The sequence below is a fragment of the Nanorana parkeri genome, unplaced genomic scaffold (genome assembly GCF_000935625.1).
Source record: "Nanorana parkeri isolate BGI_ZX_2015 unplaced genomic scaffold, ASM93562v1 scaffold16, whole genome shotgun sequence".
Taxonomy (NCBI): domain Eukaryota; kingdom Metazoa; phylum Chordata; class Amphibia; order Anura; family Dicroglossidae; genus Nanorana; species Nanorana parkeri.
This window is the reverse complement of record NW_017306284.1, coordinates 3099460-3121702: the sequence shown is the minus strand read 5'-3', so window position 1 is coordinate 3121702 and position 22243 is coordinate 3099460. Positions and strand designations below refer to the sequence as shown.

Genomic DNA, 22243 nt, shown 5'->3' with positions numbered 1-22243 from the left:
ATTGCCCAGGTTTGTCTTGTGTTTACTTTAAAGTGTCTTTCCACTTTTCCGGTTAAATTTAAGAAACTCCCATTATATGACTGTTATATGTTCCCAATGACACAGCATATCTAAAAATAATTCCAATTTCTTACCTTTCTAGTTTGTTTAGAGCGGGATTATACACAGGACTGCAAGCTATTCTGAACAATTTCAAAGTGCAATTAGGGGGACAAGTTCATAAACATACAATGTACCACCCAAGCCTTGAGATAAGTAAGGCCCTAATTACACTTGTGGTGCCATTCATTGCTAACAACACCCAAAACATGGCAAGCAAGACTTGCCTTCTGTGTGTGCAAAAAAGCATAGTAAGCAAGCAGCTGCATTTACTTCTTCATGTGTTTGATGTGTGTAGGGTTGTCTATTCAAATTAATGGGCAGTCCTATGCATGACAAACGCACATCTAGTTTACAACTGATAAGTAGGGATGAGCTCATGTTTGGACTGAATGCAGTCCGAACTTAAGCTGGAAGGAGCTCCTTGCAACCCTGAAGGAAACTCCTTCTGCTGCCGTTCAATCAACTGTGGCCGTGGAATTGCCTGCCCACAGCTGCATTCAAGCAAATAGGTAGGATGCAGTGACATTGACCTTATATGGCTACATTAGGTAAATAACAATGGCCATGTGGACATATAGGGTAAATTATATCAGCGTAAGGGTTAATTATAAGGTAAATGATGTGAGCACAAGCATTCTGCACCTTTGTTTATGGAAATGCCCCAACCTGCAGCTGATTAGGCAGAAGGCCCATGGAACTTCTGCGTTCGGAGGAGCTCATGTTGATACAAGATTTGGTCTGAACCTGAGCTCATCCCTACTGATAATGAAATCTGTCGGCACAGTACAGGCAGGGTTAATTATAAGGTAAATGATGTGAGCACAAGTATTCTCCACTTTTGTTCATGGAAAAGCCCCAACCCGCAGCTGATTAAGCAGAAGGCCCATGTAACTTCTGTGTTCGGAGGAGCTAATGTTCATACAAGGTTTGGTCTGAACCTGAGCTCATCCCTACTGATAATGAGATCTGTCAGCACAGTGGAGGCTGGGTTAGTTATAAGGTAAATGGTGTGAGCACAAAGTACGCTGCCCCTTTGTTTATGGAAAAGCCCCGACCTGCTGCTGATTGAGGCCTACGCAACTTCTGTGTTTGGAGGCGCTCATATTTGTTCATCCCTACTGATGAGATCTGCCTGCATAGTACAGACAGGTTAATTATGGCAAACATAACTCCCCGGCCCGCTCCTTAACATTGCATACAAAGGTGGGATTTTTAACCAATTTTGAAATATTTGATTTGTATGAAATGTGAATGGGAACATGCAACATATATAAAGTAGGTGTTATCCCAATCTGCTTGCAAAAGTAGAAATGCACTTTAAGCTCCTTGTACACATTACACAATCCACTCTCATTTGTTTTTTCTTTTTTTTCTTTTATTAAAAACAAGCTTGAAAACAATATCATAACTGGAATACAAAATCATAAAGCTACAAGTATGTCAGGGGGAGGTTTTGCTTCTGGTAAATGAGAGCTGATTATTTATAATTGTCCTGCAATTTAAAGACGGTCAGCTCAGGATAAACCATGAAAGACTGTAAAGCACCGCATTGATTTATTGACACAGTACAGACAGCTCCTTGTTTTTATCACACTCACTTTCTTCTGTATGATACGACTGGCTGCACTTACACAAAGATGTTGTGCATTTATTTTCTACCCTATTATGAGTGAAGATCTTCATTTGGGCAGCTCCTCGATAATGATCCGAGATACAGAGTTCCATCCGGTGGAGGCGTCACCTCTGGGGTAATCTGCACATGTCCCCACCCAGACAGCAACATCCACCAGCCCGGCGTTGATCCCTTCACACAGTCCTTCCACTGAAATAAATGAATGAAAATAAAGGTATTTGTTACAGGGAATCACTATACAGTAAAGTAGATCTCAAACTAAAGAGGAAGCTTATTCTTTTTGTTTTTAAGGATACGGCACCAATCACATTACCTATAATGGTGTATATCCCACCTCCTCTGAGCTGCTGCTACACCCCAGAGCGGCTATCTTTGGTGCTCTGGGGGTTAATACCAGTGACTATCAGTGTGATATAATTGTGCTGGTTGCCCATCCTCGCACTGCCCCTTTCGCCATAGAGCTTGTACTGTTATCAGTGAATTGTGCTGCTTACCTGCCCCTTCCTGCTGCCTTTTCCATTCATAGAGCTTGTACTAATATTAGAGTCATAAAGTCGTGCTGCTTACCCATTCCCTTACTGCCCCCTACTCCATTCATAGAGCTTGTACTAGTATCAGTGTCAGAGTTGTGTTGCTTGCCTGCCCCTTCCTGCCACCTTCTCCATTCATAGAGCCTGTACTAATATTAGTGTCATAGAATTGTGCTGCTTGCCCATCCCCTTCCTGCCCCCTTCTCCATTCATAGAGCATGTACTAGTATAGAGCTTGTACTAGTCAGAGTTGTGTTGCTTACCCAACCCCTTACTGCCCCCTTCTCCATTCATAGAGCTTGTATCAGTGTCAGAGTTGTGTTGCTTACCTGCCACTTCCTGCCCCCTTCTCCATTAATAGAGCTTGTACTAATATTAGTTTCATAGAGTTGTGCTGCTTGCCCATCCCCTTACTACACCCTTCTCCATTCATAGAGCTCGTACTGTTATCACTGTCATAGAGTTGTGCCACATGCCTGCCCCTTCCTGCTGCCTTCTCCATTCATAGAGCTCGTACTGTTATCACTGTCATAGAGTTGTGCCACATGCCTGCCCCTTCCTGCTGCCTTCTCCATTCATAGAGCTCGTACTATTGGTATCATAGAGTTGTGCAGGTTGCCCATCCACTTCCTGTCCCCTTCGCCATTCATAGAGCTTGCACTAATATTGCTCCACAATGCAACATGCTGTGTGAATGGGCAGAACAGTTCCTGTCATTCATCCGCTCCTCCTCCATTCACAGAGCATGTAGACTGTACACTGAGCTGCACATCAATGCCTTGGTGCCGGAGGGAATGAAATCCCATATGCATATGAGGGAGTTTTGTCATTTTCGCTGAGCATTTAGGATGGCTAAAGATCCTGAACTGTGAAGGAAAGGCGAGTATAGTTTGGCTTTAAAGTCTATGGTGATGGTGAAGATTATGCGGCATTAGGCAAGCCTTACATTTAAGTATAGTATATTACTGACTGGCTCTGAACAGAAAAGGGGTGACCATTGTGGATAGTGTCATAAAAGTTCACTTATCCTATACTAGGAGTCCTCTATAATGTACTGAGCTAGCCATAGATGCAGCTCCACTCAGGGTTACTGGTAATGTATTTCCTGAAGCCTGCATGGTGCAATGTCCTCTCTGTGTACTACATCACCACTTCCAATCCAGCTTTCAAATCAGGTTTAAATCTTTGGTGGCTCTGCCTGGAAACGTCTTCATTTTGTTTCTTATATCATTTGTTCCCAGCTCACCAAGCTAGTGTTAAAGGGCAGCATGGGGTCAACTGTTTCACTACAGCAGTGTCTATATAAAAAACTGAATCAGGTAGGCCCATGCTCCATGACTACATTTCAAGCCTTACATTTGTATTTTTGATTGAATTTATGCGTACCAAGTAAAAAAAAAAAAAAATGGAAGCATTTGCCATGTTCTTATTTTACCTGTAGAAGTTCGGTGGATGTTTATGGTAGAGTTGAACTCAACGCTGCCTTGGTCCAGATATATAATGGCCTCGATGGGGAGGGGACCAGAACACTCGGCTCCATTGAAGGTGAAGTACCAGCGCTGGCAGCAGGCCGTCTTACACTTTAGGCGTAGAGAGCCACTGAACACAACTCTCAGGGCGCTTGATGAACGCATCTTGGTGAATGTGCATTCCTGGGAAAAACAAGAGAGCAAAAAATCCTTCTTATTTATCACTGTGCCAGTTCATCCCTGTGCTTTCCATGAAACTATGGCTGCCAACAGCCCTCTCAGCCTATCAAAACCAGAAACATGGCGGCTGGTTTTGCTGACCTCTCTTTTCTCTTGACTTTTATGATCAACATAGTTGTTCTCGCTCAGTTGATCCTGCACACGGGTGCAAAAAAAATGCTCACATCTGTAATGCGTCATTTTTTTTACAGATCTGACTGCAGCTGTATTATATCCAATAGGTCCATAGCTGCATAAAGCTGTGTAAGCTGCATTTAGCGGCATGGAAAACAAAATAGAAAAATCTGCATCCATTGTCCTGCGGATAGACCGTGTTTTCAATGCATGTAAACATTTGGGTGCACATTTGCATGTTGCAAGGAGCAAACATTTGCAGGTTGCTGCTGCTTAGGGCCATCATTTTAATATCAACAACATGTAGCCATTGTCACCTGCGCCACTGATTACACACTACTGATGTTCACATGTCAGCCCTGAATAAGTCATTTATGTGACGGTGGCACAGATACGTAGAATGACCTCAGCCTTCAGTAATTCAGAATCGGCCAAGGTCATTTTGTTCATGTGCCACTGCCATATGAACGCTTCAGGGGGGCGTCAGTAGTGTGCAATCAGCTGCGCAGAAGCCACTGGCTGCACATTGTAGATATTGACATGTTGGCCCTGAGCAGCTGAGACCAATAGGGTCCATGTATGCAGTCCTCTGGAGCCATGTAAAATTTGCACAAATGTTACACAGGTACATCATATTTTTATGCAGGATCTCGCTGCTGATCCTGCGTAAACAGTATATGCCGATGTGCATGAGCCCTTAAAGCAGCAGTGGCAAACCTATGGCACGTGTGCCACAGAGGGCACGCAGAGGCCCTTCTGGTGGCACGCGAGCCTAGGTTACAGTGACCCGCACACTCCAGGTGCAGGTCACTGTAAAGTCATGTTAAGTTTTTAAAGATGGCCGCTGCGAATTGCGGCGGCCATCTTTAAACCTGGCAGGTGCCCAGATTCTATTTAATATATTGCCGAACCAGCAATATTACAAATCAGGGGTGCCCATTAGGTCGATCGCGATCTACCATTGATCGCAAACCGATCCCTGGTAAATCGTGATGTCCTGTCCTCCTGACGTGGGGCTTCTCTGGATCCCCGCTGCTCTCCCCCATCTGTATGCAGCGGGGATCCCAGAAGTGAACGAGGCGCTGCAGGCAGCGGCGGGGGTCGGAGCCACTATCATCAGCAGCACGCCGAGCGGTGAGGAGAGAGAGCTGCTCGGCCTGGATCTGACAGCCGGCGGCTCCCCAGATAGCAAGGATAACTTGCTACAAACTTGTGGCAGGGTGAAATTGTAATTCTTGTTAACTTGCTGAACATATTCCTGGCAAGTTATAGATAGGGTTGCCACCCGTACGGGAATGACCCGGACAGTCCTGTTTTGGAATCCTGTGCCCGGGTACACTCCTTTGGCAGACCCGGGCACAGGATTCAAGCCGCAGACTTGCTCATCTGTGACAACGGCTCCGTCCTCCCCCCGTGGCTGCAGTGCCTTCCTCACTTCTGCTCGGATCCCCTGCTGCCTCTGCCCAGGAAAGCAGCGGAGATTCAGAGGAGAAGCTGAGCCCCCGTTTGTGCGTGGCTGAGCGGCAGAGTATCAGTACATATGAGTGATATGTACCAGACCTCTGTGCAGGACAAACACTGGAGCGATCGGCTGATCACTCCAGTGTTTGTAAATAACTGGGGACACATAGTGCTATGTGTCCCCAGTTATGAATGAACAGGCTGTGATTTACATCGCAGCCTGTTCATTCAAGATTTCCTCAATGGGGAGAAGCACTCAGTACAGAGGCTCCTCCCCATTCAGAAACTATAGTATAGATAGTAAATAGTTTCTGAATGAATGGGAAGCCTCTGTGCTTTCCATTCATTTAGAGCAGAGGCTGCAAAAAAAGAGATTTAAAAATATTTTTTTAATGTGTGTTTTTTGATGTGGGTGTTTTAATGTGTGTGTTTCATTACGTGTACAATGTGTGCGTGTGTTTTTAATGAGTGTGATATCTATGTATATGTGGTTTCTTTTTATAATGAGTGTGTGATGTGTGTTTTATTGAGTGTATAAATGTTTGAATATGTGTGTTTCCCTATTTTACCTAAGGCAGTGATGTTGAATGTTTTTTAAAGCCCTGCGCCCAAACTGCAATACAATACTATACTTATTTTCAGCGCTGGCACTTTGAGATAAATAAATTGATTTTGCGTCGCAGTTTGGGCACTCGGGTTCAAAAATGTTCGCCATCACTGCCTTAAAGTCAGCAAAGCAGCCAATCAATACGCATTTTCAAAAGAAGGTCAACAATGATATTTCTCTCATGACATGTTTACTCTAAAGCTCAAGTGTAGCATTTTCGTGCCCCCCAACCCGACTCCCAATACCCTGCCACAATTTATAAAAAAATCTGATTATATATGTTTTTCCTACAGTCTTGTCTGGTGACCTCCCTGATCCTTTCTCCTCTCCTCCAGAGGTGGCAGTGGACAGTTCTTCTTCCTGTACTCATTAATGATGCCAAGGAGCAGGGGCGTCCCGAGGCTGGGTGACACCCGGAGCGGTGTCCGAGTGTTACCCGGCCAAGACGTCACCGCGCATGCGCGTGACGTCACCACACGCGTGGCCGTATTCTGATACCTGCCGACGGCCACCTTGGTGATGGACGCCGGCAGAGAGAGGAGGAGACAGTCACTCGGCGGGATAAGGTATGCCCCGGGTCCTCTCTCCTGATACTGTCGGGCGTTCGGTCCATGACCGAGCGCCCGACTTTTCAAGAGGGGGTGACACCAAAATGACTGCAAGTCATTTTGGTGTCACCCCTCCAATGGTGTCACCCGGGTGCGGGCCGCACCCCCCTTGTGACGCCACTGCCAAGGAGTACTGTGAGCTATAAGAGGCATGACTATGCATCCACAGGGTGCGTGTCCATGACTCCCCAGGCTCACAGAAAGTTGTTTGAATAACAATGGGAGTCATTCAACCCAAAAGAAGTACAGGTGACGGATTGCAGAGCAGTGAGGCTGCAGGGGACAGCAATATAAACGAGGTGAGTATTGCAGCAAGAGCTGCCTTTTCTATTTTGTGATCTGCTGGGCCCCTGTACTTTAAAGAATGTCCAAAAAGTGGAGTTGGGCATATGTGTATATATATATATATATACATACATACATACATACATACACACACACACACACACATTTCTCTACTGTTTACTTTGCACGGCTGTAACTTATTAGCTCCCGTTTGCCCTGTTTGGTTTCTGTATTTATTTAGCTTTTCCCAATTTCATATTTTTGTTATTTTATTTATTCTTTTTGTAATTTTATCTTTATACTGAATTGTCCGTTGCCGTCCCTTATAAAGGTTTGATAATATTGTCATAAAACAGACTTCTTAGACAACACTCACTGTGATTTTGCCCAGGTCTATGCCATAGTTGAGGGCACTCCAGGCGCACTGCTTGTAGTTGGGTGTCCAGGGCTCCTCCAGGCTCTCTTTCATACATTCTCCTTTCTCTCCTTTTGAGCCATCACGTCCCGGAATGCCAGGTGTTCCCGGAATTCCATTAACTCCTGGAGTGCCATCCCGTCCAGGAAGACCCATACTGCCTTGCATGCACAATCCATTGTACTGTAAAAACACATAAGGAAATGGTTGGAGCAAACATGTTTAGCTGTAATAAATTATTACTAATATTCATACATTTTCAGATTGAGGTGTGAAATATTGGTTACTTGTCTTTTGAAGGGCCACGATAAATAACATATGTACAACACAAAGCTTAATAAAAGCGAACCTGTGCTTTGCCCATGCTTTATTTCTCCCATTCCTAACAGCATATAACTCCCTAACTTTTGCTGTCATATGTTCAGTTCCAATTTCCAGTTGGAGCTTACACATGACTGACAGTACCTCCTCCTTAGCATCTGTTGAAAAGCAGATCGCAACACAATGGATCCGGTGTAAATAGGCCCTCACGCAAGGGCACTGAAAAATGAATAGGTGTGAATGGGGCCAGTTCACACTGCTCCGTTCCGTTGCAGTGCGATGAAAAAAAAAGTAGAGCATGCAGTGTAACGGAACACAAAGGGATGTAATAACACAATGGAACAGAGGTTAAAAAAAACAACATTTTTTTTGTTTGTCCACTCAGGATATAACTAAAAAATTGTTTTCTTTTTTTTTTTTAAACGGAGCGGAACGGAAGTCAAAAATCCGTTGACTTGTAGTTTCCTTCCGATTTTAATGTGAATGGACCCTATAATAAGTGAGAAAAGTTCCCCATTTATTTGGACTTTTTTTGTCTATGGATAAAGTTTGCACAGTATTGCATTTGAATTTTTGCACAATTGTGATTATTTAAATTTTTTTGCTCTGTATATAATTTGTTTGTATCATCATATCCTGTTGGATATTTGCACAGCTGTGTACGCTTCAGTTTGGGTTAGAGCGCAGATTTTTATTTTGATTACAGGCTTTTTTTAACTGTTTTACTCGGATGGATAAAGCAAAATTAACCATGGAGCTGATATTCTTTTCCAGGAGAAAATGTTACTCCAGGCACCTTCCAGTGTTGGTCACATGACCAAAAGCCTAGGCACACAATCTTCCTGAAATGGGTTTTGAGGGGCAGTGGTTTGTATTGTTACAACACAGGGCGCTGTGGACCTTTTTATTTATTTTAACTTCATTGGAATGTCACAAAATGACAACCTTCTACGGATTGATGGGATGTGTTGATTTTGTCCTGGGTGCAGGTGGCATAAGAAAATACCTTGGGGTGCAGCTCGTGAGCTGGAAAATGTGTCAATTAGCTGTGAAATAAGAAATAATGAATAGAGCTATATAGCTGCCAGGAGACAGAAATGGAACTTGAGCCTATAAGCTGGGGCCAAAAAATGCTTCTGACTATCTGAGCCAAGATATATAAGCATGCGGCTATAGAGTGCCTGGTGCCAGAAAGACCTTTCATTGACTGTATGCACTGTGTAGCCATGGAAATATGTCTGCTGGGAACGGCTGCAGGGATCCCATTCATTGTTGCCAAGTCATTTTCATGCATACATACTGCAAGAAGCGTTATTGTGAGGTAAAGTCAATGCCAATTCTATGGCAAGGGAAAATGTGATCTACCTTTATATTCATGTTAAATGCTATTTACCTTTTTATTGATCATCTATAGCAGTACAACACAAAGGTACAGCTGTCTTGGCTGGAATTATCTAACAAACAATTTAATCTAGAACTAAGGTTGCCACCTTTTCTTCCATCGAAACCCGAACACTCTAGCAACACACGGAAATTTTCTTGGAAGAATGAGTTGCGGCTTTTTCATATGTGAATAGCGCCGCCCCTTCATATGTAAATATCACAGTTGAGACTATTTTCAGTGTGGGGCCAGTAGCCACTATCTTAATTTTGGTTGCCCCTGTCTGCCTGACATCTTGTGTCCGGGTTTCTGCTGCCATGAAACCCGGACACAGCATTCAAAACCCGAACTGTCCGGGTGAATCCTGGACAGGTGGCAACCCTATCTAGAACACCTGATAAAATTGTACAGGCCTCAGATGCAGACATCAGCTGCTTACGACTGTAGAGCCTGCCCAAGGGCCTTGCAGCGTTTATATGCAGCACCTATATACCTATAAATATAATGGTCGTCTCCAAACTCCTCGCCTATCCACGGGTCTGACCATACAGAGTATTCTGGGGTAGTGCACTAAGGTTACACCTTATTAGTTATTGCAGGACTTCGCTGATGGGCAGCACAAAAAAGTAAATGTTGCCCACTGGACCACCAGAAGATGGTAGCATTTAAGGGTCTGCGTATCTATTTACAGTTTTTATCAGGATGTTGGGGGAGGTGATATGAGAGTTTTTGTTTTTCTAACCATAGTTCCACTTTAACAGGGACCTGACTTTTTTCCCATGTAAGACAAAACAACCGGTTCATATTAATGCCAACCCTGCCTCACCTTGACTTTTGTTTGGCGTTTCTTCCGCTTTGCTCGAAGTACTCATGATTTGGAGCTTACACAGGACTGAGGACTCTTTCCCACCCCCATGTAAGAGCAATGGGTGTCTGGGTGTCTAGGTGACCAGTCGCCTGTCTGTATCCTGTTGGTGAGGTTTCCCCTGTACTAGAGACGCAAAATCAAGTCAGAAACCTCTACACAGTGAGGGTAACTTCCCTTTTGCTGTCACTAGAACAGTTGTCCCTATTGGAAGATATCACCTCACCTCTTGTCCTAGTGACAACTGTAAAATTTTAATTTCTCATCACTTTTTTCTTGGTGACAATGATCACCAGGAAACATAGAGAAGGTGAATCTTCCCAACGGGGGAGACAGATATAGTTAGAAACTTGACAAGGGATCTAACCGTTCTCTACTCTATACTTTAATTGGGTGGGGCTTAGTTCCAAGAGGTGGAGCCAAGTGCTGACTATGGAGGGCACTCCTGAGTTTCTGCTAAGTGCCAATCATGGAGGGCAAACCTGAGGTTCTGCTAGGAGACGACCATGGAGGGAACACCTAAGGATCTGCAACTAACGACCATGGAGGGGCAACCTGAGATTCTGCTAAAGGCTGAACATGGAGGGCAAACCTGAGGTTCTGCTATATGTTGACCATGGATGGCACACCTGAGGATCTTCAACTGCTGACCATGGAGGGCACGCCTTAGGTTCTGCTAAGTATTGACCATGAAGGGCAAAGCTGAGGTTCTGCTAGGAGATGACCATGGTGGGAACACCTGAGGATTTTCAACTGCTGACCATGGAGAAACCTGAGGTTCTGCTAAGTGCTGACCATGGAAGGAAAACCTGAGGTTCTGCTAAGTGCTGACCATGGAAGGCAAACATGAGGATTTGCTAAGTATTCAGAGAGCATTTTGTTCAAATGCACTTCAGGACTAGGACATGCTATAACCAAAGAAACCAAAACAAAGAAGGTCAACGTAACCTCTGAACTGTCATGTGTGCTGCTCCAATTGAATTTTTGGTGTGTTTGATGTTGTTTTCAAATGCACCCCAAACACAGGAAAACAACGCCTGTTGACATGAGCCCAAATATTCACCTGTTTCTATTTCCGCTCCCTTACTGGCTGGATGAGCAAGACTTCGCTGGCAACATACATTCTGTAATTCTGCAATGTACATTCTGCAGTATTTCCATTAGTGATAGAGCAACACCTCGCTCATCCAGCCAGAGAACAAGACATAGATGATCCTTTCTCTTCTCCTTCTCTGCAGGTTTTAGTGATTCTCTTGCTAGGGAATTCTTGCCAGCAAAGGATGACTAGTGTGAGATGGCCCTCAGAAGCAGAACACTCTTAAGGTGCCCACACACCTTACGATAATCTCGGGAAATCCCGCGATCGTACGATTATCGCAAGGTGTGTGGAAGGCATGCGACCTCTACTACTGTAAGTTTGACTATTGTCCATACATATAGAAAACACACAGAAAATATATGTGAAATCTCCAGTGCAAAATTTCAATCAGTGTACTACCTCCGAAGCATACAGAAGCACAGCAGTAGTTTTTTTTCCCCTAGAGGGGTGTTGAAAAAACACGGCACCCAACAAACCTGCACCCAATTTTATCTTCTGCCCCATGTGCTCCAAGATGGAGACTCTGATAGTTTAGCGTTTGGACCGCACTATAAGAGGTGCCTTGGCGCGGCTGTGCGGCTTTCACATTTTCTGCAGAAGACGTGTATCCAAACCTCTGTTTTTAACCTTAGTGTGAGACAAGTTTTTTTACATGCTAGCTTGTGAGTGTGCCAGGAAATCTTTTTGCTATTTTACTCTCCTACTGTAAGGTCGCACGACTTTTATCTTATGAACATGTTCGAAAACCAGCCGAACATCGTACGATTTTCGGCTGGTTTGTGGCATGTTTGCAAGATAAAAGCCGCACGGGCCAGCAAGCGCACACTGCCCGTTTAGCATTGCAGTCATCGGAAGCCCGCCCCTCAGCGGGGCGGGCTTGCGATGATCGCAAGTACGATCTGCTTGTCCAAGATGGGCAGATCGTACGTTTTTTTAATTACCTTACAACCATCGCAAGACAAAAGTCTTGCGATGGTTGCAAGGTGTGTGCCCAGCATTACATATGTCTGACTGACCATTCCTCACTATTTCCCGGTATATATTTAAACTCTACACCTTCAACAACTACTACAACCTACTAGACTATCTGAACATAAAATATATTTAATGAGGAATGTTAAACATTCAAGCATTTTGCAGCGTGTCGTACCATAAGGCGTGATAAGAACTGTTGTATTCTTTAGTGTTTTATTGTTATGTTACCTTTGTAGGATAAACCATCCTGTTTCTTTAAGGATTAGCTTCACCATTGCAATGCCAATCAAATTGATTGACAAGACCTGATGAGACCCAATGTGAGCTGCTTTGCAGGAATTGGCATGTAGGGTGTAAATAAGTGAATCACTGGAATGTGCCAGCACTAAAATAAGGGAGGGGGAAGGATAATCCCCTTCTGTATTTTCAAGAGTGACTCTTCTTTTTAAAGACTGAAGTTTATCGAGACAATGCCATGGTGAATGTGTGCCGTAATCAAAGCTAAAGACAGTCCAATGATATATTACTACAAATCCCATGAGGCTTTGCAAGACACTGACAGCCACAGACATGACTCCCAGAGACAGAGGCCTGAAAGGAATTGTAGTTTCACAACATCTGGAGGGTCAGAGTTTGCCTACCCCTTCTATATAAACTAAAAAATATATAAGTGAACGTGTCCTCACCTCTGCTGTATAACTCTGTCCATTGCCAGAGATTGCAGATACGATTTGGATTTTCCATAGCAGCAGCCAATACAGGTGTTAACATGATCAGCCTGGTTTACATTTCAGCAGCAGCCACGCCGGTCAGAATGGGTTTTGTAGTTGTTCCAAAAATGTACATATGGACTACATTACAGAAGAGCACCAGCCAATTTTTTTATCCATCTTGGATAAGAGTTTTTATCGCTGCCTGTCAGAGTTGGGAAGATTTCCTCTTACTTCCTGAGCCTCTGACTACCGTTATCATGACAGGATATGAGGGAATTCTCCAGAGTAGTGACATTCTCAGCAATAAATCTTTGACAGATGTTCTAAACATTCACCGCTGATATCCCTTCTTGAAGGGATTTTTTTTAACTTAAAGTGGACCTTTACACTCAAAAATCAAATTCTACCAAGGCATCCCTCTATGTATGGTGATTAATAATAACAGACATGTCAGGTGTAAAATGCTGTGATTCTGAAATACTTTCACTTGCAGAACATTCACTTCCTGCTTTGAAAGTGCAAATGACTTCAGTTTGCCAAAGCAATGCACACTGGGATTGCCTTGCCATCAGCAGAGCATTGCTGGGAAATCTCATCTGTAATCTCACGAGATCTCAGGGAAAGGCATTTTCCTCCCATGAAATGAAGTGCATGGTCACATGTTCTAGTCACATGTGACAGAAATCAAGGAAGTAATAGGAGAGCTAGTAACCTGCCCTTAGTAAACATGGCCACTGCCAGAAGACTGGGGAAGAAAGATTTGGGGAAAGATCTGTTTTAATTACTGTTCTGGTACTGAGAAATTAACCCAACAGCGGCACAATTAGATATAAAGGTCTCAAAAGTCTGACAGAGGTTTTACGTTTATGCACTCATTAAAAAAAAAAGCACAAATCCGTCATGAGAAATAAACATGTGGGCTGCCATTGCTCATCCTAAGCTGAGGAGTGAGTTCCCGACGAGGCACTATTTGTCTGGCGTCGCCTCTGAGCCCAGGTTGGGGCCTCTTCCGCACCATGGGATGGGTCACCCCAGCAACCAAGCGCTGAACACAAAGCCCCACCCTCCCTGCCATTTTATCGGCGCCCTAAACTGAGGAGTGAGTTCCCTGTGATGGACTACAATCTCAATACAAATTAATAAACTAAACATGAAATTGTAGTCCATCACAGGAGCGAGCTTGGAGCGGTGGCTACTTCACAACACATACAGGCACCATGGGGGACAAAAGTAGCCCCCCTCCAGAAGGAAGGACAGTGTCAGCACCAATTCAAAGATGATTTGAGGATCTACAGCCGAGTGATACACAAATAAGATTTTTGTTAATAATTAAAACATTTGAATGTCTTTTTAAGATTGAACTCCTGAGTTTAGTGTCACTTGGAAGGGTGAGAAATCTGGGTTTCAGTGAACATCAGAACGTGACTTATTCAGCCTGAATCATCGTATCTGAGAAGAGTCCATGTACAGTGTGGAGAGAACGAGCTGTGTGATAATTAGCTATATCTTTTGCGTCAGTGCTTTGTTTTCCACATTGTGCAATAAGCTAGAGGAGTATAGAATGACTGGTGTAACACAATGACTCACAATAGCCACAGGCGACACCACATGCAGCTTCGGATAATCATTATACAAGCTTATGTCGTAAGGCAGGCAATTACATGTAACGTGTAGTAATCCTTACTGACCAATGATAACGCATCTTTTGTTTTCCTTGTTCTTCTAAACTGCTGAAAGGTGTAATCTTATTGGTCGCTGTACTTTGATGCATGCTATACGTCATTGCTGCTCTTTTTACTGCTATGAGATTTATTTTATTGCATCAGTCTACATGTGATCATTTAAAAAATGTGATGATTGGCATGGGACCTTGGACAACTGCAGCAGAGGGGGAGAGAGGCTGGAAGGACGGGTCTAAGAGCAAGCAGACTCCACGATTCAGGGGAGTATAACTTTTTTTTTTTTTAGCACCTAAACAAAAACAAGCAGTTAACCCTTGTAGTTAACTGTACAAAGTTCTGCATTGTGATCATGCAATATATGTATGATTATACACAATGGCTGTAGTAAATGTGCAATTTCTCTTAAAAATGTTTTGAAACCAATAAAGTGCATATGCTTTGTATAAAAAGCAACTTTTTTTTTTTTTTTTAAATAATATACAGTTTCTTTTTTTCTTGTTTTAATAAAGTACTTTTTTCATCCTTTGTTGTATCACAGCACTGCTGATCCTCTGCAGCCTTGTTGCACCCACTACCTATCTACATGGATGTACTCCAGCGGAGACGGTGTGCCATCATGCTGGTGACAACCAGGGAACATATAAGTTTATGAATATTCATAAATACCACAGAAATCCATATACAGAGATTAATACTAAAGCTGAATCTCCTAGACTAGAATGGCATTCAGGATCAGAATGTCCAAATTGCAATCGGGAGCTCCCGAATGCCATTCAGGCCTGGGAGCCATATACATATACAGCGTATATGTTGGTTGGTAGGGGATCAAATACTTATTTTACTCACTGCACTGCTACTCAATTTATAACATTTGTATCACGTGTTTTTTTCCCCTGAAATTTTGGTTGATATTCTGTCTCTATCATTTAAAATACACCTATGATAAAAATTATAGACCTTTATTTCTTTGTAAGTGGGTAAACATACAAAATCTGCAGAGGATCAAATCATTATTTTCCACACTGTATTACTAAAGCTGGGGCTCCCAGACCCGAATGGCATTCGGGAGCTCCCGAATGCAATTTGGAAATTCGGATCCTGAATGCCATTCTAGTCTAGGAGATTCAGCTTTAGTATTAATCTCTGTATATGGATCTCTGTGGTATTTATGAATATTCATAAACTTATCCGAAACTAATGAAAATTCGGATTTCGTCCGAATCTGAAACCCGAACCAAATTGAATTTTGGATCCGAACCAAATTTTTCCGCCGCTTACATGTCTAGGAAATGCCTGCACAAGGACCATCATGCAGGATGACTGAGGATTTTAATGAAAGCAGCAGATTTTAAAATATTGAAAATGACTTTCATTTTAACATTTAAGCTAATATGAGTTTAAGTGATTTGGTTTACATCTACATTAAAAAAACAAAAATAACTGCAGCAATATCTCAAAAATAAAAATATCTATGGCAATCTCTCCTCATTGAATGTCAGAACAATGTAAAAGTGAATAGGGAGTAATAGGCCGAGCATTTACTCAGGCAGAATATTTTTTAATCTACATCTAATACACCACATTTTACTGATGAATGAACAGGTGATATGTAAACAGAGATTAGAGTGCTCCTATCCTCGCCTCTGGGAATATTCAAGGCCTTGGGAAATCTTTTTTGTCACCTGACACATACACAAAGGCAAGCTGAATGAACACCGCCATCGGCTGTCAGTAATTAGCTTATCCAAGCTAAATGTCAGTGAAATCAGACAGTATTCTGGCCGAAAAAAACTGAACAATTACATTGATAAACTGGATATACAGATAATATCTGTTGTGTGACTCGTCATCACTCCATAGGCCTTCCTCTTCATGGATAGTTTCTGACCACCATTGTCAGTTTGCTGTGAATTTCTACCTTTAGCTACAAAGGGCAGCCTTCAGTGATGGTCAACATGATCAATTGGATGAGAAGGGAAGAAGATCATCCAGAGAGTGACTTGACTGATATTTATGGGTAAACTTGCCGTACAATGAGTGAATTTCGTCCAGTTCATCAAGAAATTCACTCCCGTCTGATATCCTTCAATCAGAAAATCGAAGAAGCCGGGTGGAAAGTTTGTGGCGGAACAGTGACTGTAACCAACCAGCTGCTTGGGTATTCTGATAGAATGCAATAGACACAGAAGGAGATTTGTCCATCCACACTGCCAAAGACTGAACAAAACAAAATGTAACAATGCATGGCCAGTTTAGGGAAGAAATTGCTCGGAAGCAGTTGTCATTCAACCTTTTGAAAGGTTGAAATTGGTAAATGTATGTTTTTAAAGAGACATCATCACTTTGACTATTCAGGGTAAAGTGCCTCCAAGCCCACCCTTCCAGCAAGGTCTACTTACCAATCCATGCTCCTTGGCCGCCTTCAGCTACTAAGTATGGGGGAGAGCATGACCTCCCCTACTGAGCAGCCAGTTGCTGGACCCAAACACTATCATGTGGGTTTGGCAGTAACGTCATCCACCCAGCTAAGCACTGGCACCATCCAACACTGGAGCTTACTCAGGGTGGACTCCTGCAGAAGGGAGGCGTCAAATGAATGTGGATAGGCGAGTAGACCTTGCTGGGGATGGAGGGGGGGCTATCAGGGGACACTTTAATTGTGTATCGTTAACTCTACAGCAGCAAGACTGACCTCAGAACAACACTAGAGCGTCTGCTGACTGTACAGGAAACAACACCCCAGATAGCAAGCAATTGAGCTGCAAGTTTGAAAATGACTTGCTAAACTATTGCAGACTTGCCAAGCTTCACAATTTTGTTGCACAATTACAGCAAGTCTGCATTGCAAGTCTCCCGATCAACGTGCTTTGCAAAAGTGCTGTACACTTGCAGAGCTCTTGCTAAGACCTGCAGGTCTCTTGCTGTAGACTTGCCAAGCAAATTTGCTGCAAATTCAAAAAGTGTCAACTAGAACCTGTGCTGCGAGTGTTCTGCAAGTCTACAACTTGCCAGGAATGTGTGCAGCAAGCTAACAAGAATTACAATTTAACCCTACCACAAGTTTATGGCAAGTTATCCTTGCTATCTGGGACACTCGGCACTTTATGCAGTGGAGGCTCCTAGTGAAAAACGAGATGAATAGACAGCAGAATAGTTGTCAGTGTTAGGACTCATACACATTTTGTTTTACTTACCAATCAATCGATCCCTCAATCCATGCTAAGAAGTGTAAAGGGAGGAATCTCCTCTGCTGGTTATTGAACCAACCAGTGACTGCATCTTATAGGTTACAGTCACTGTTTGGCCAATAATTTCCCACGCTGAGATTTGAGCCATATATGGCCAGCTTTAGTTTAGAGCTAAGACCCACTTTTGCCAAAACATATTCTTTTTTTGGAAAAAGTGAAAAAGAATTTGACCCCATCAGGTTTTACTTCTATCTGGGGCTCCGTTACAGAGATTTCTACTCACTTACCAGACAGGAATCGAAGGAAAGTCTGCAACAGTTAGGCAATAAAAAGCTGACAGAGGTTCTAGTGTTCCCCTACTTAACGTTAAAAAAAAATCACTTCTGTCTGTGTTGCTGTTGGAGAATCTCCTTCACTTGCCCTCACTTCTTGGTGCCTGGTGAAAAGGCTGTTTACGTGACAGTAAGTGAGGGAAACTCTTTCTAACTGAGCCCCAGATAGCAGTAAAACCGTGACAGGACTTCTAATCCTTCCACATGCTGTCCAAAAGTTAAAAAACAGTGTTAGGTCTCAGGCTTAGGTTGTGGGGTGTTAAAGGGTCAGGTCGCCCATTGTATGCCTCTTGAAGACCCACCAGTGTCTCTCTTTGCTTGAAGGTTTAAGTTTAGTGTTTGAGGATTTAGGTGTTAATAGCTTACTTTAGGGCTTTGGGTGCCAGAGGGCAGTGTTGAGGCTGCATTCTAGGGGTGTTATACACTGTATGGACAAAATTGCAAGCCACCTGGCCATCACACTTTCTATATGGCCAAAATTATTGAATTCAGGTGATTCCAGTGAAGGTTATTGTTAATGCTACAGCATACAGAGACAATTCTATGCTTCCAACCTTGTGCCAACAGTTTGGGTATGACCTTTCAGCTCCATACTTTTGGATAGTGTGGGGAAAAGCTGGAGCCCATGGGCCAGTAATTTCAACATGGACATCATGTGTCCCCTCTGACATCATTCTAGTCTACACTGAATGGCCAGATTATTATGATCACCCCATCAGTACTTCATTGGGCCACGAGATGACTTTGTTGGACAGCCTCGTGACTCCACGAGATGTTGGAAGGTGATGCGAGGAATCTGACACTGCACTGTGGCCCTTCTGATGTCTTGTACCAGTCTTGCCACTCTCCGTTCTGCCCTAACATTGACTAGTCGCTGACGGCCACAATTCGCACGTTCAGACCCAGATTTCCGGCTGACAGTCCAGTCTTTAAACACTTAACAACAGCTGCTCTTGAACATTTAACGAATTCTGCTGTTTTGCTGATACTTGCTCCATGGCTTGAGCGCCAACAATCATCCCACGTTCAAAGGCTGTTAAATCGCGTTGTTTACCCATATCTTCAGAAAAAAATCACTTCTACTGTCGTGGTAAATAACCTGCTTCCCTATTTATAATGGTCTGGCCCTCTAGCAACTTCAGCGCAAAATTATAGCCAATTTGCCTACAAACGTCAGGTGTTCATAATAATCTGGCCACTCAGTGTATATCAGAGGCTTTCATGTGCTACAACTGTGCCCATGACAGTTATCAGAATCTTGTCCACACATAGTAATAGAATGCTGTTATCTCAGTTCCCTAGCATACAGCACCGTACACCAAGTCTAAGCTCATGGACCTAGGCATAGCTCCTGCATCAATGGTAGGCCCACCAAATCTGTAAAACCTCACCCGCTGGATATATCTACCATTACATGTTCCATTTAGACTCTTTGTGAAAGCTGATATCCTACAGGGGAAGACTGGAGATGGTCAGAGGTATATAGAATGGATGAAGGAGAAGGGTTCACTCACTCTGTCTATGATTTCCAGGTCTTTCTGGCGAAGGGCTCTCTGCTTTACCTTTAGGTTGTCAGGTTCAGAAAGTGAAGGGAGAAGAAGACACGATGCGCCCAGAAAAAAAGCGGTCCAGAGTGATAACATCTTAGGAGAGGAGTAAGTCCGGGAGCTTGGAAGAAGTTTGCAGCCTCAGTGTTCAGTGTAACTGCCGGCACAGCAGTCAATGGATGGAGTGAGGGGGGAGAGGGCTGCAGCTGAATCACACACTGTCTGCTTCTACTGAAGGACTGTGTTATTACATCTATGGCTGGTCTACCTCCTGGGGATAAAGGAATGTTCAACCCTACAATCTGAGCTCCATACCACGTGCCAGCAGAAAAAAGACCATTAAACCTTTTATTGTCATTTAGAACTACTATAAAAAGCTTGCATCTTTCAAACAACATTTTACAGTCACAATTTAGGAAATGATCTACAGATGTGGTGCTGTTTCCATCACTTATTATGTGGCAGATGAGCCTGTTGAGGAGTGCAGCTCTGTATCATGCATTTTCAATTGAACTCCACTCAAAAGTGCAGCCGAAACCCATAGGCTCCCCTTCTGAATTCTACTGATTAGGACAGATAAAGATTATAGATGGAGGCATTGTCAGGGCATGCAGATATTACCTTGCTTCTTCATCTCATGGACAGCCCTGGGCACAGAGGAAAAAGACTTTGCAACTAGTTGAAAATCTCAGGATGCACAAAGATGTTGGAAGTGCTTATTATTGATCAATAGGGATACCCCTAAATGGCTTGATCCTTGTCCTAGCAACTCACTGAGGAAAGGGGTTGGCGGGAGGGACCCCACGGCTTTTCAAGAAATTGACGATTGACCAGACCTCCTACCGGAAAGGCTTCTTTTACAGTGAACTGTAGCTATATTATTTTTAATATGGTGACAGGGTCTCTTTAAGCCTTTCTTGATGAGAAAAAAAACAGTTCCTCCTAGGTAAAAATCGTTTATTAAATATTTATGCATGTTTTTGGCATTTTATACCATTGCCTGTTCTAAAAAAATGCTATTTGTCTCCCCATGTCCTTTCCCAAACTGATTTCTAAAGGGCAGGAGTCTGGCTTCAATATAACCACCTGAGCAAACACCAGTATGATAATGAGAAAAGCTGCATAGGTTTATAAGTGGACAAGCCATTTCTCGCCAAAAGCTCCTATTACAGGAGATGCCTTATATTGGGAAGATGCCTTATACCTCTGTAGAACAAAGAGTGAACCGATCACACAAGCAGAAATAAAAATTCCGTGTACAGATTATCTCCAGGTTGTCGTATTGAAAGAAATATTTACATTCTGACAATGTTAGAAAATGACCGGCATTTGCAGATTGAAAGAAAAAGTAATTTTTACTGACATTCAGTGACAAGAAAAGCTCAGTAGCACTTCAGTCAATATCATAGTGAAAGCTGCTTTTCCTTTAAATGATACATTTGCCATCACCAGAGGCCGGCAGCACATATTTACAGGCTGACGGCATTGAAAACTTCCATTTTAGGGGTTTGCTTATCAACATTTTCTCACAACTTTCACCCTAGAGTCACACATTTTTCTAATGGAATCCTATGAGAAAAATGTGAATTTTGGGTGAAAAACATTGAGAAATAGACACATTAAGCTCCATATTTCATATTCAATTTAGCATTATGTATTGCACTAAAGCAACCCTCGCCAGTCTGCAGAGGACATCTCCTATCTAAAGCATAAAGCTGAACCGGCATCAACGTCCCTGGAACAAAACGTGCAGTACATTTTATTTATTCAAAGCGTTGAATAAAAGCAATAACGTGTGTGGAATAAAATGTACTTTTGATGTATTCAATCCCTTTGTATAAACAAGCACACGGCTTCCTAGCCATGTCAGCTCTTAATATCCTGCCTGCGTTGAACAGCAGCTGTTCCCAGCGTGTGATGTACAGAGGTTTGAGGTAAGCTGTACACCATTTAGGATAGCCACAATCTGCCTTTCATCAGGCGCTTCCCTCACGTTTGTTTCCATGGAACATAAAAAAAAATCTCCGGTAGAAGAATTGTGCATTTCAGGAAAGGTTGAGGAAAGGGGTACAAAAGAGCAGAACTGCCATAAACCAGTAAAGGGCCCCCTTATACACAGCTGCTTTGATGTGTTAAGCACTAACCATGGTCCACATGTTCTTAAGACCTTGCTACATTAAAACCTTCACGCTATGTGTACGATGGCCCGCCTCAACGTAGGCCGGGAATGTATGGATATGTGCTTCTCACGGCATATGTATACTATGTCACCATTCGGAATGATGCATTTACCAGATGCAGCCTTTCTCAACCAGGGTTCTGAGAAATACTGTGGTTCCTCCAGAGTCTTCTAGTGGTTCACTTAGGAGAAAGCAATGGCAGACTGACCCTCTGCCTGTGCACTGGCCACTAATGTAAGGGGTCACTTCTAGCTGAACACCAATGTAGGGGGTCAGTACAGTTTTTGTTGTTGGTCTGTTTTTTGGCCATTATTTTTTGTTTCATTTCATGATCACTGATGAAGATACTGTAATTTTGTCATATAGGAGCAGGGATGTTGAGCACACTCCATTCTTTATTCTTGTATATATAATTCTCTGCAACCTACTGATCACATGAATGTAGCATGAGGTATAGATATCATATTTTTGCGGGGCTTATCCGAAACCTGAATGT

The 22243-nt window shown here is 43.1% G+C and overlaps 1 protein-coding gene across 1 annotated transcript; it reads right to left on the bottom strand.

The window, feature by feature from the left end:
- Positions 1–1684: 1684 nt before the first annotated feature.
- Positions 1685–19713, bottom strand: CTHRC1 (collagen triple helix repeat containing 1). The gene is made up of 4 exons (XM_018559220.1): positions 19535–19713; positions 7426–7647; positions 3701–3917; positions 1685–1924 (listed from the first exon to the last, which is right to left on the bottom strand). Exons 1-4 carry the CDS (start codon positions 19661–19663, stop codon positions 1782–1784), a joined length of 711 nt encoding a protein of 236 aa, XP_018414722.1. The 5' UTR covers positions 19664–19713; the 3' UTR covers positions 1685–1781.
- Between the last annotated feature and the right edge of the window lie 2530 nt (positions 19714–22243).

Coding starts and splice junctions, on each gene's coding strand:
- CTHRC1 (XM_018559220.1), bottom strand. CDS start 19,663: ATGTTATCACTCTGGACCGCTTTTTTTCTGGGCGCATCGTGTCTTCTT. Junction 3,918..7,425: donor TAGACCTGGGCAAAATCACA/GTGAGTGTTGTC, acceptor TGTTTTTCCCAG/GAATGCACATTCACCAAGAT. Junction 1,925..3,700: donor CATCCACCGAACTTCTACAG/GTAAAATAAGAA, acceptor CATTTATTTCAG/TGGAAGGACTGTGTGAAGGG.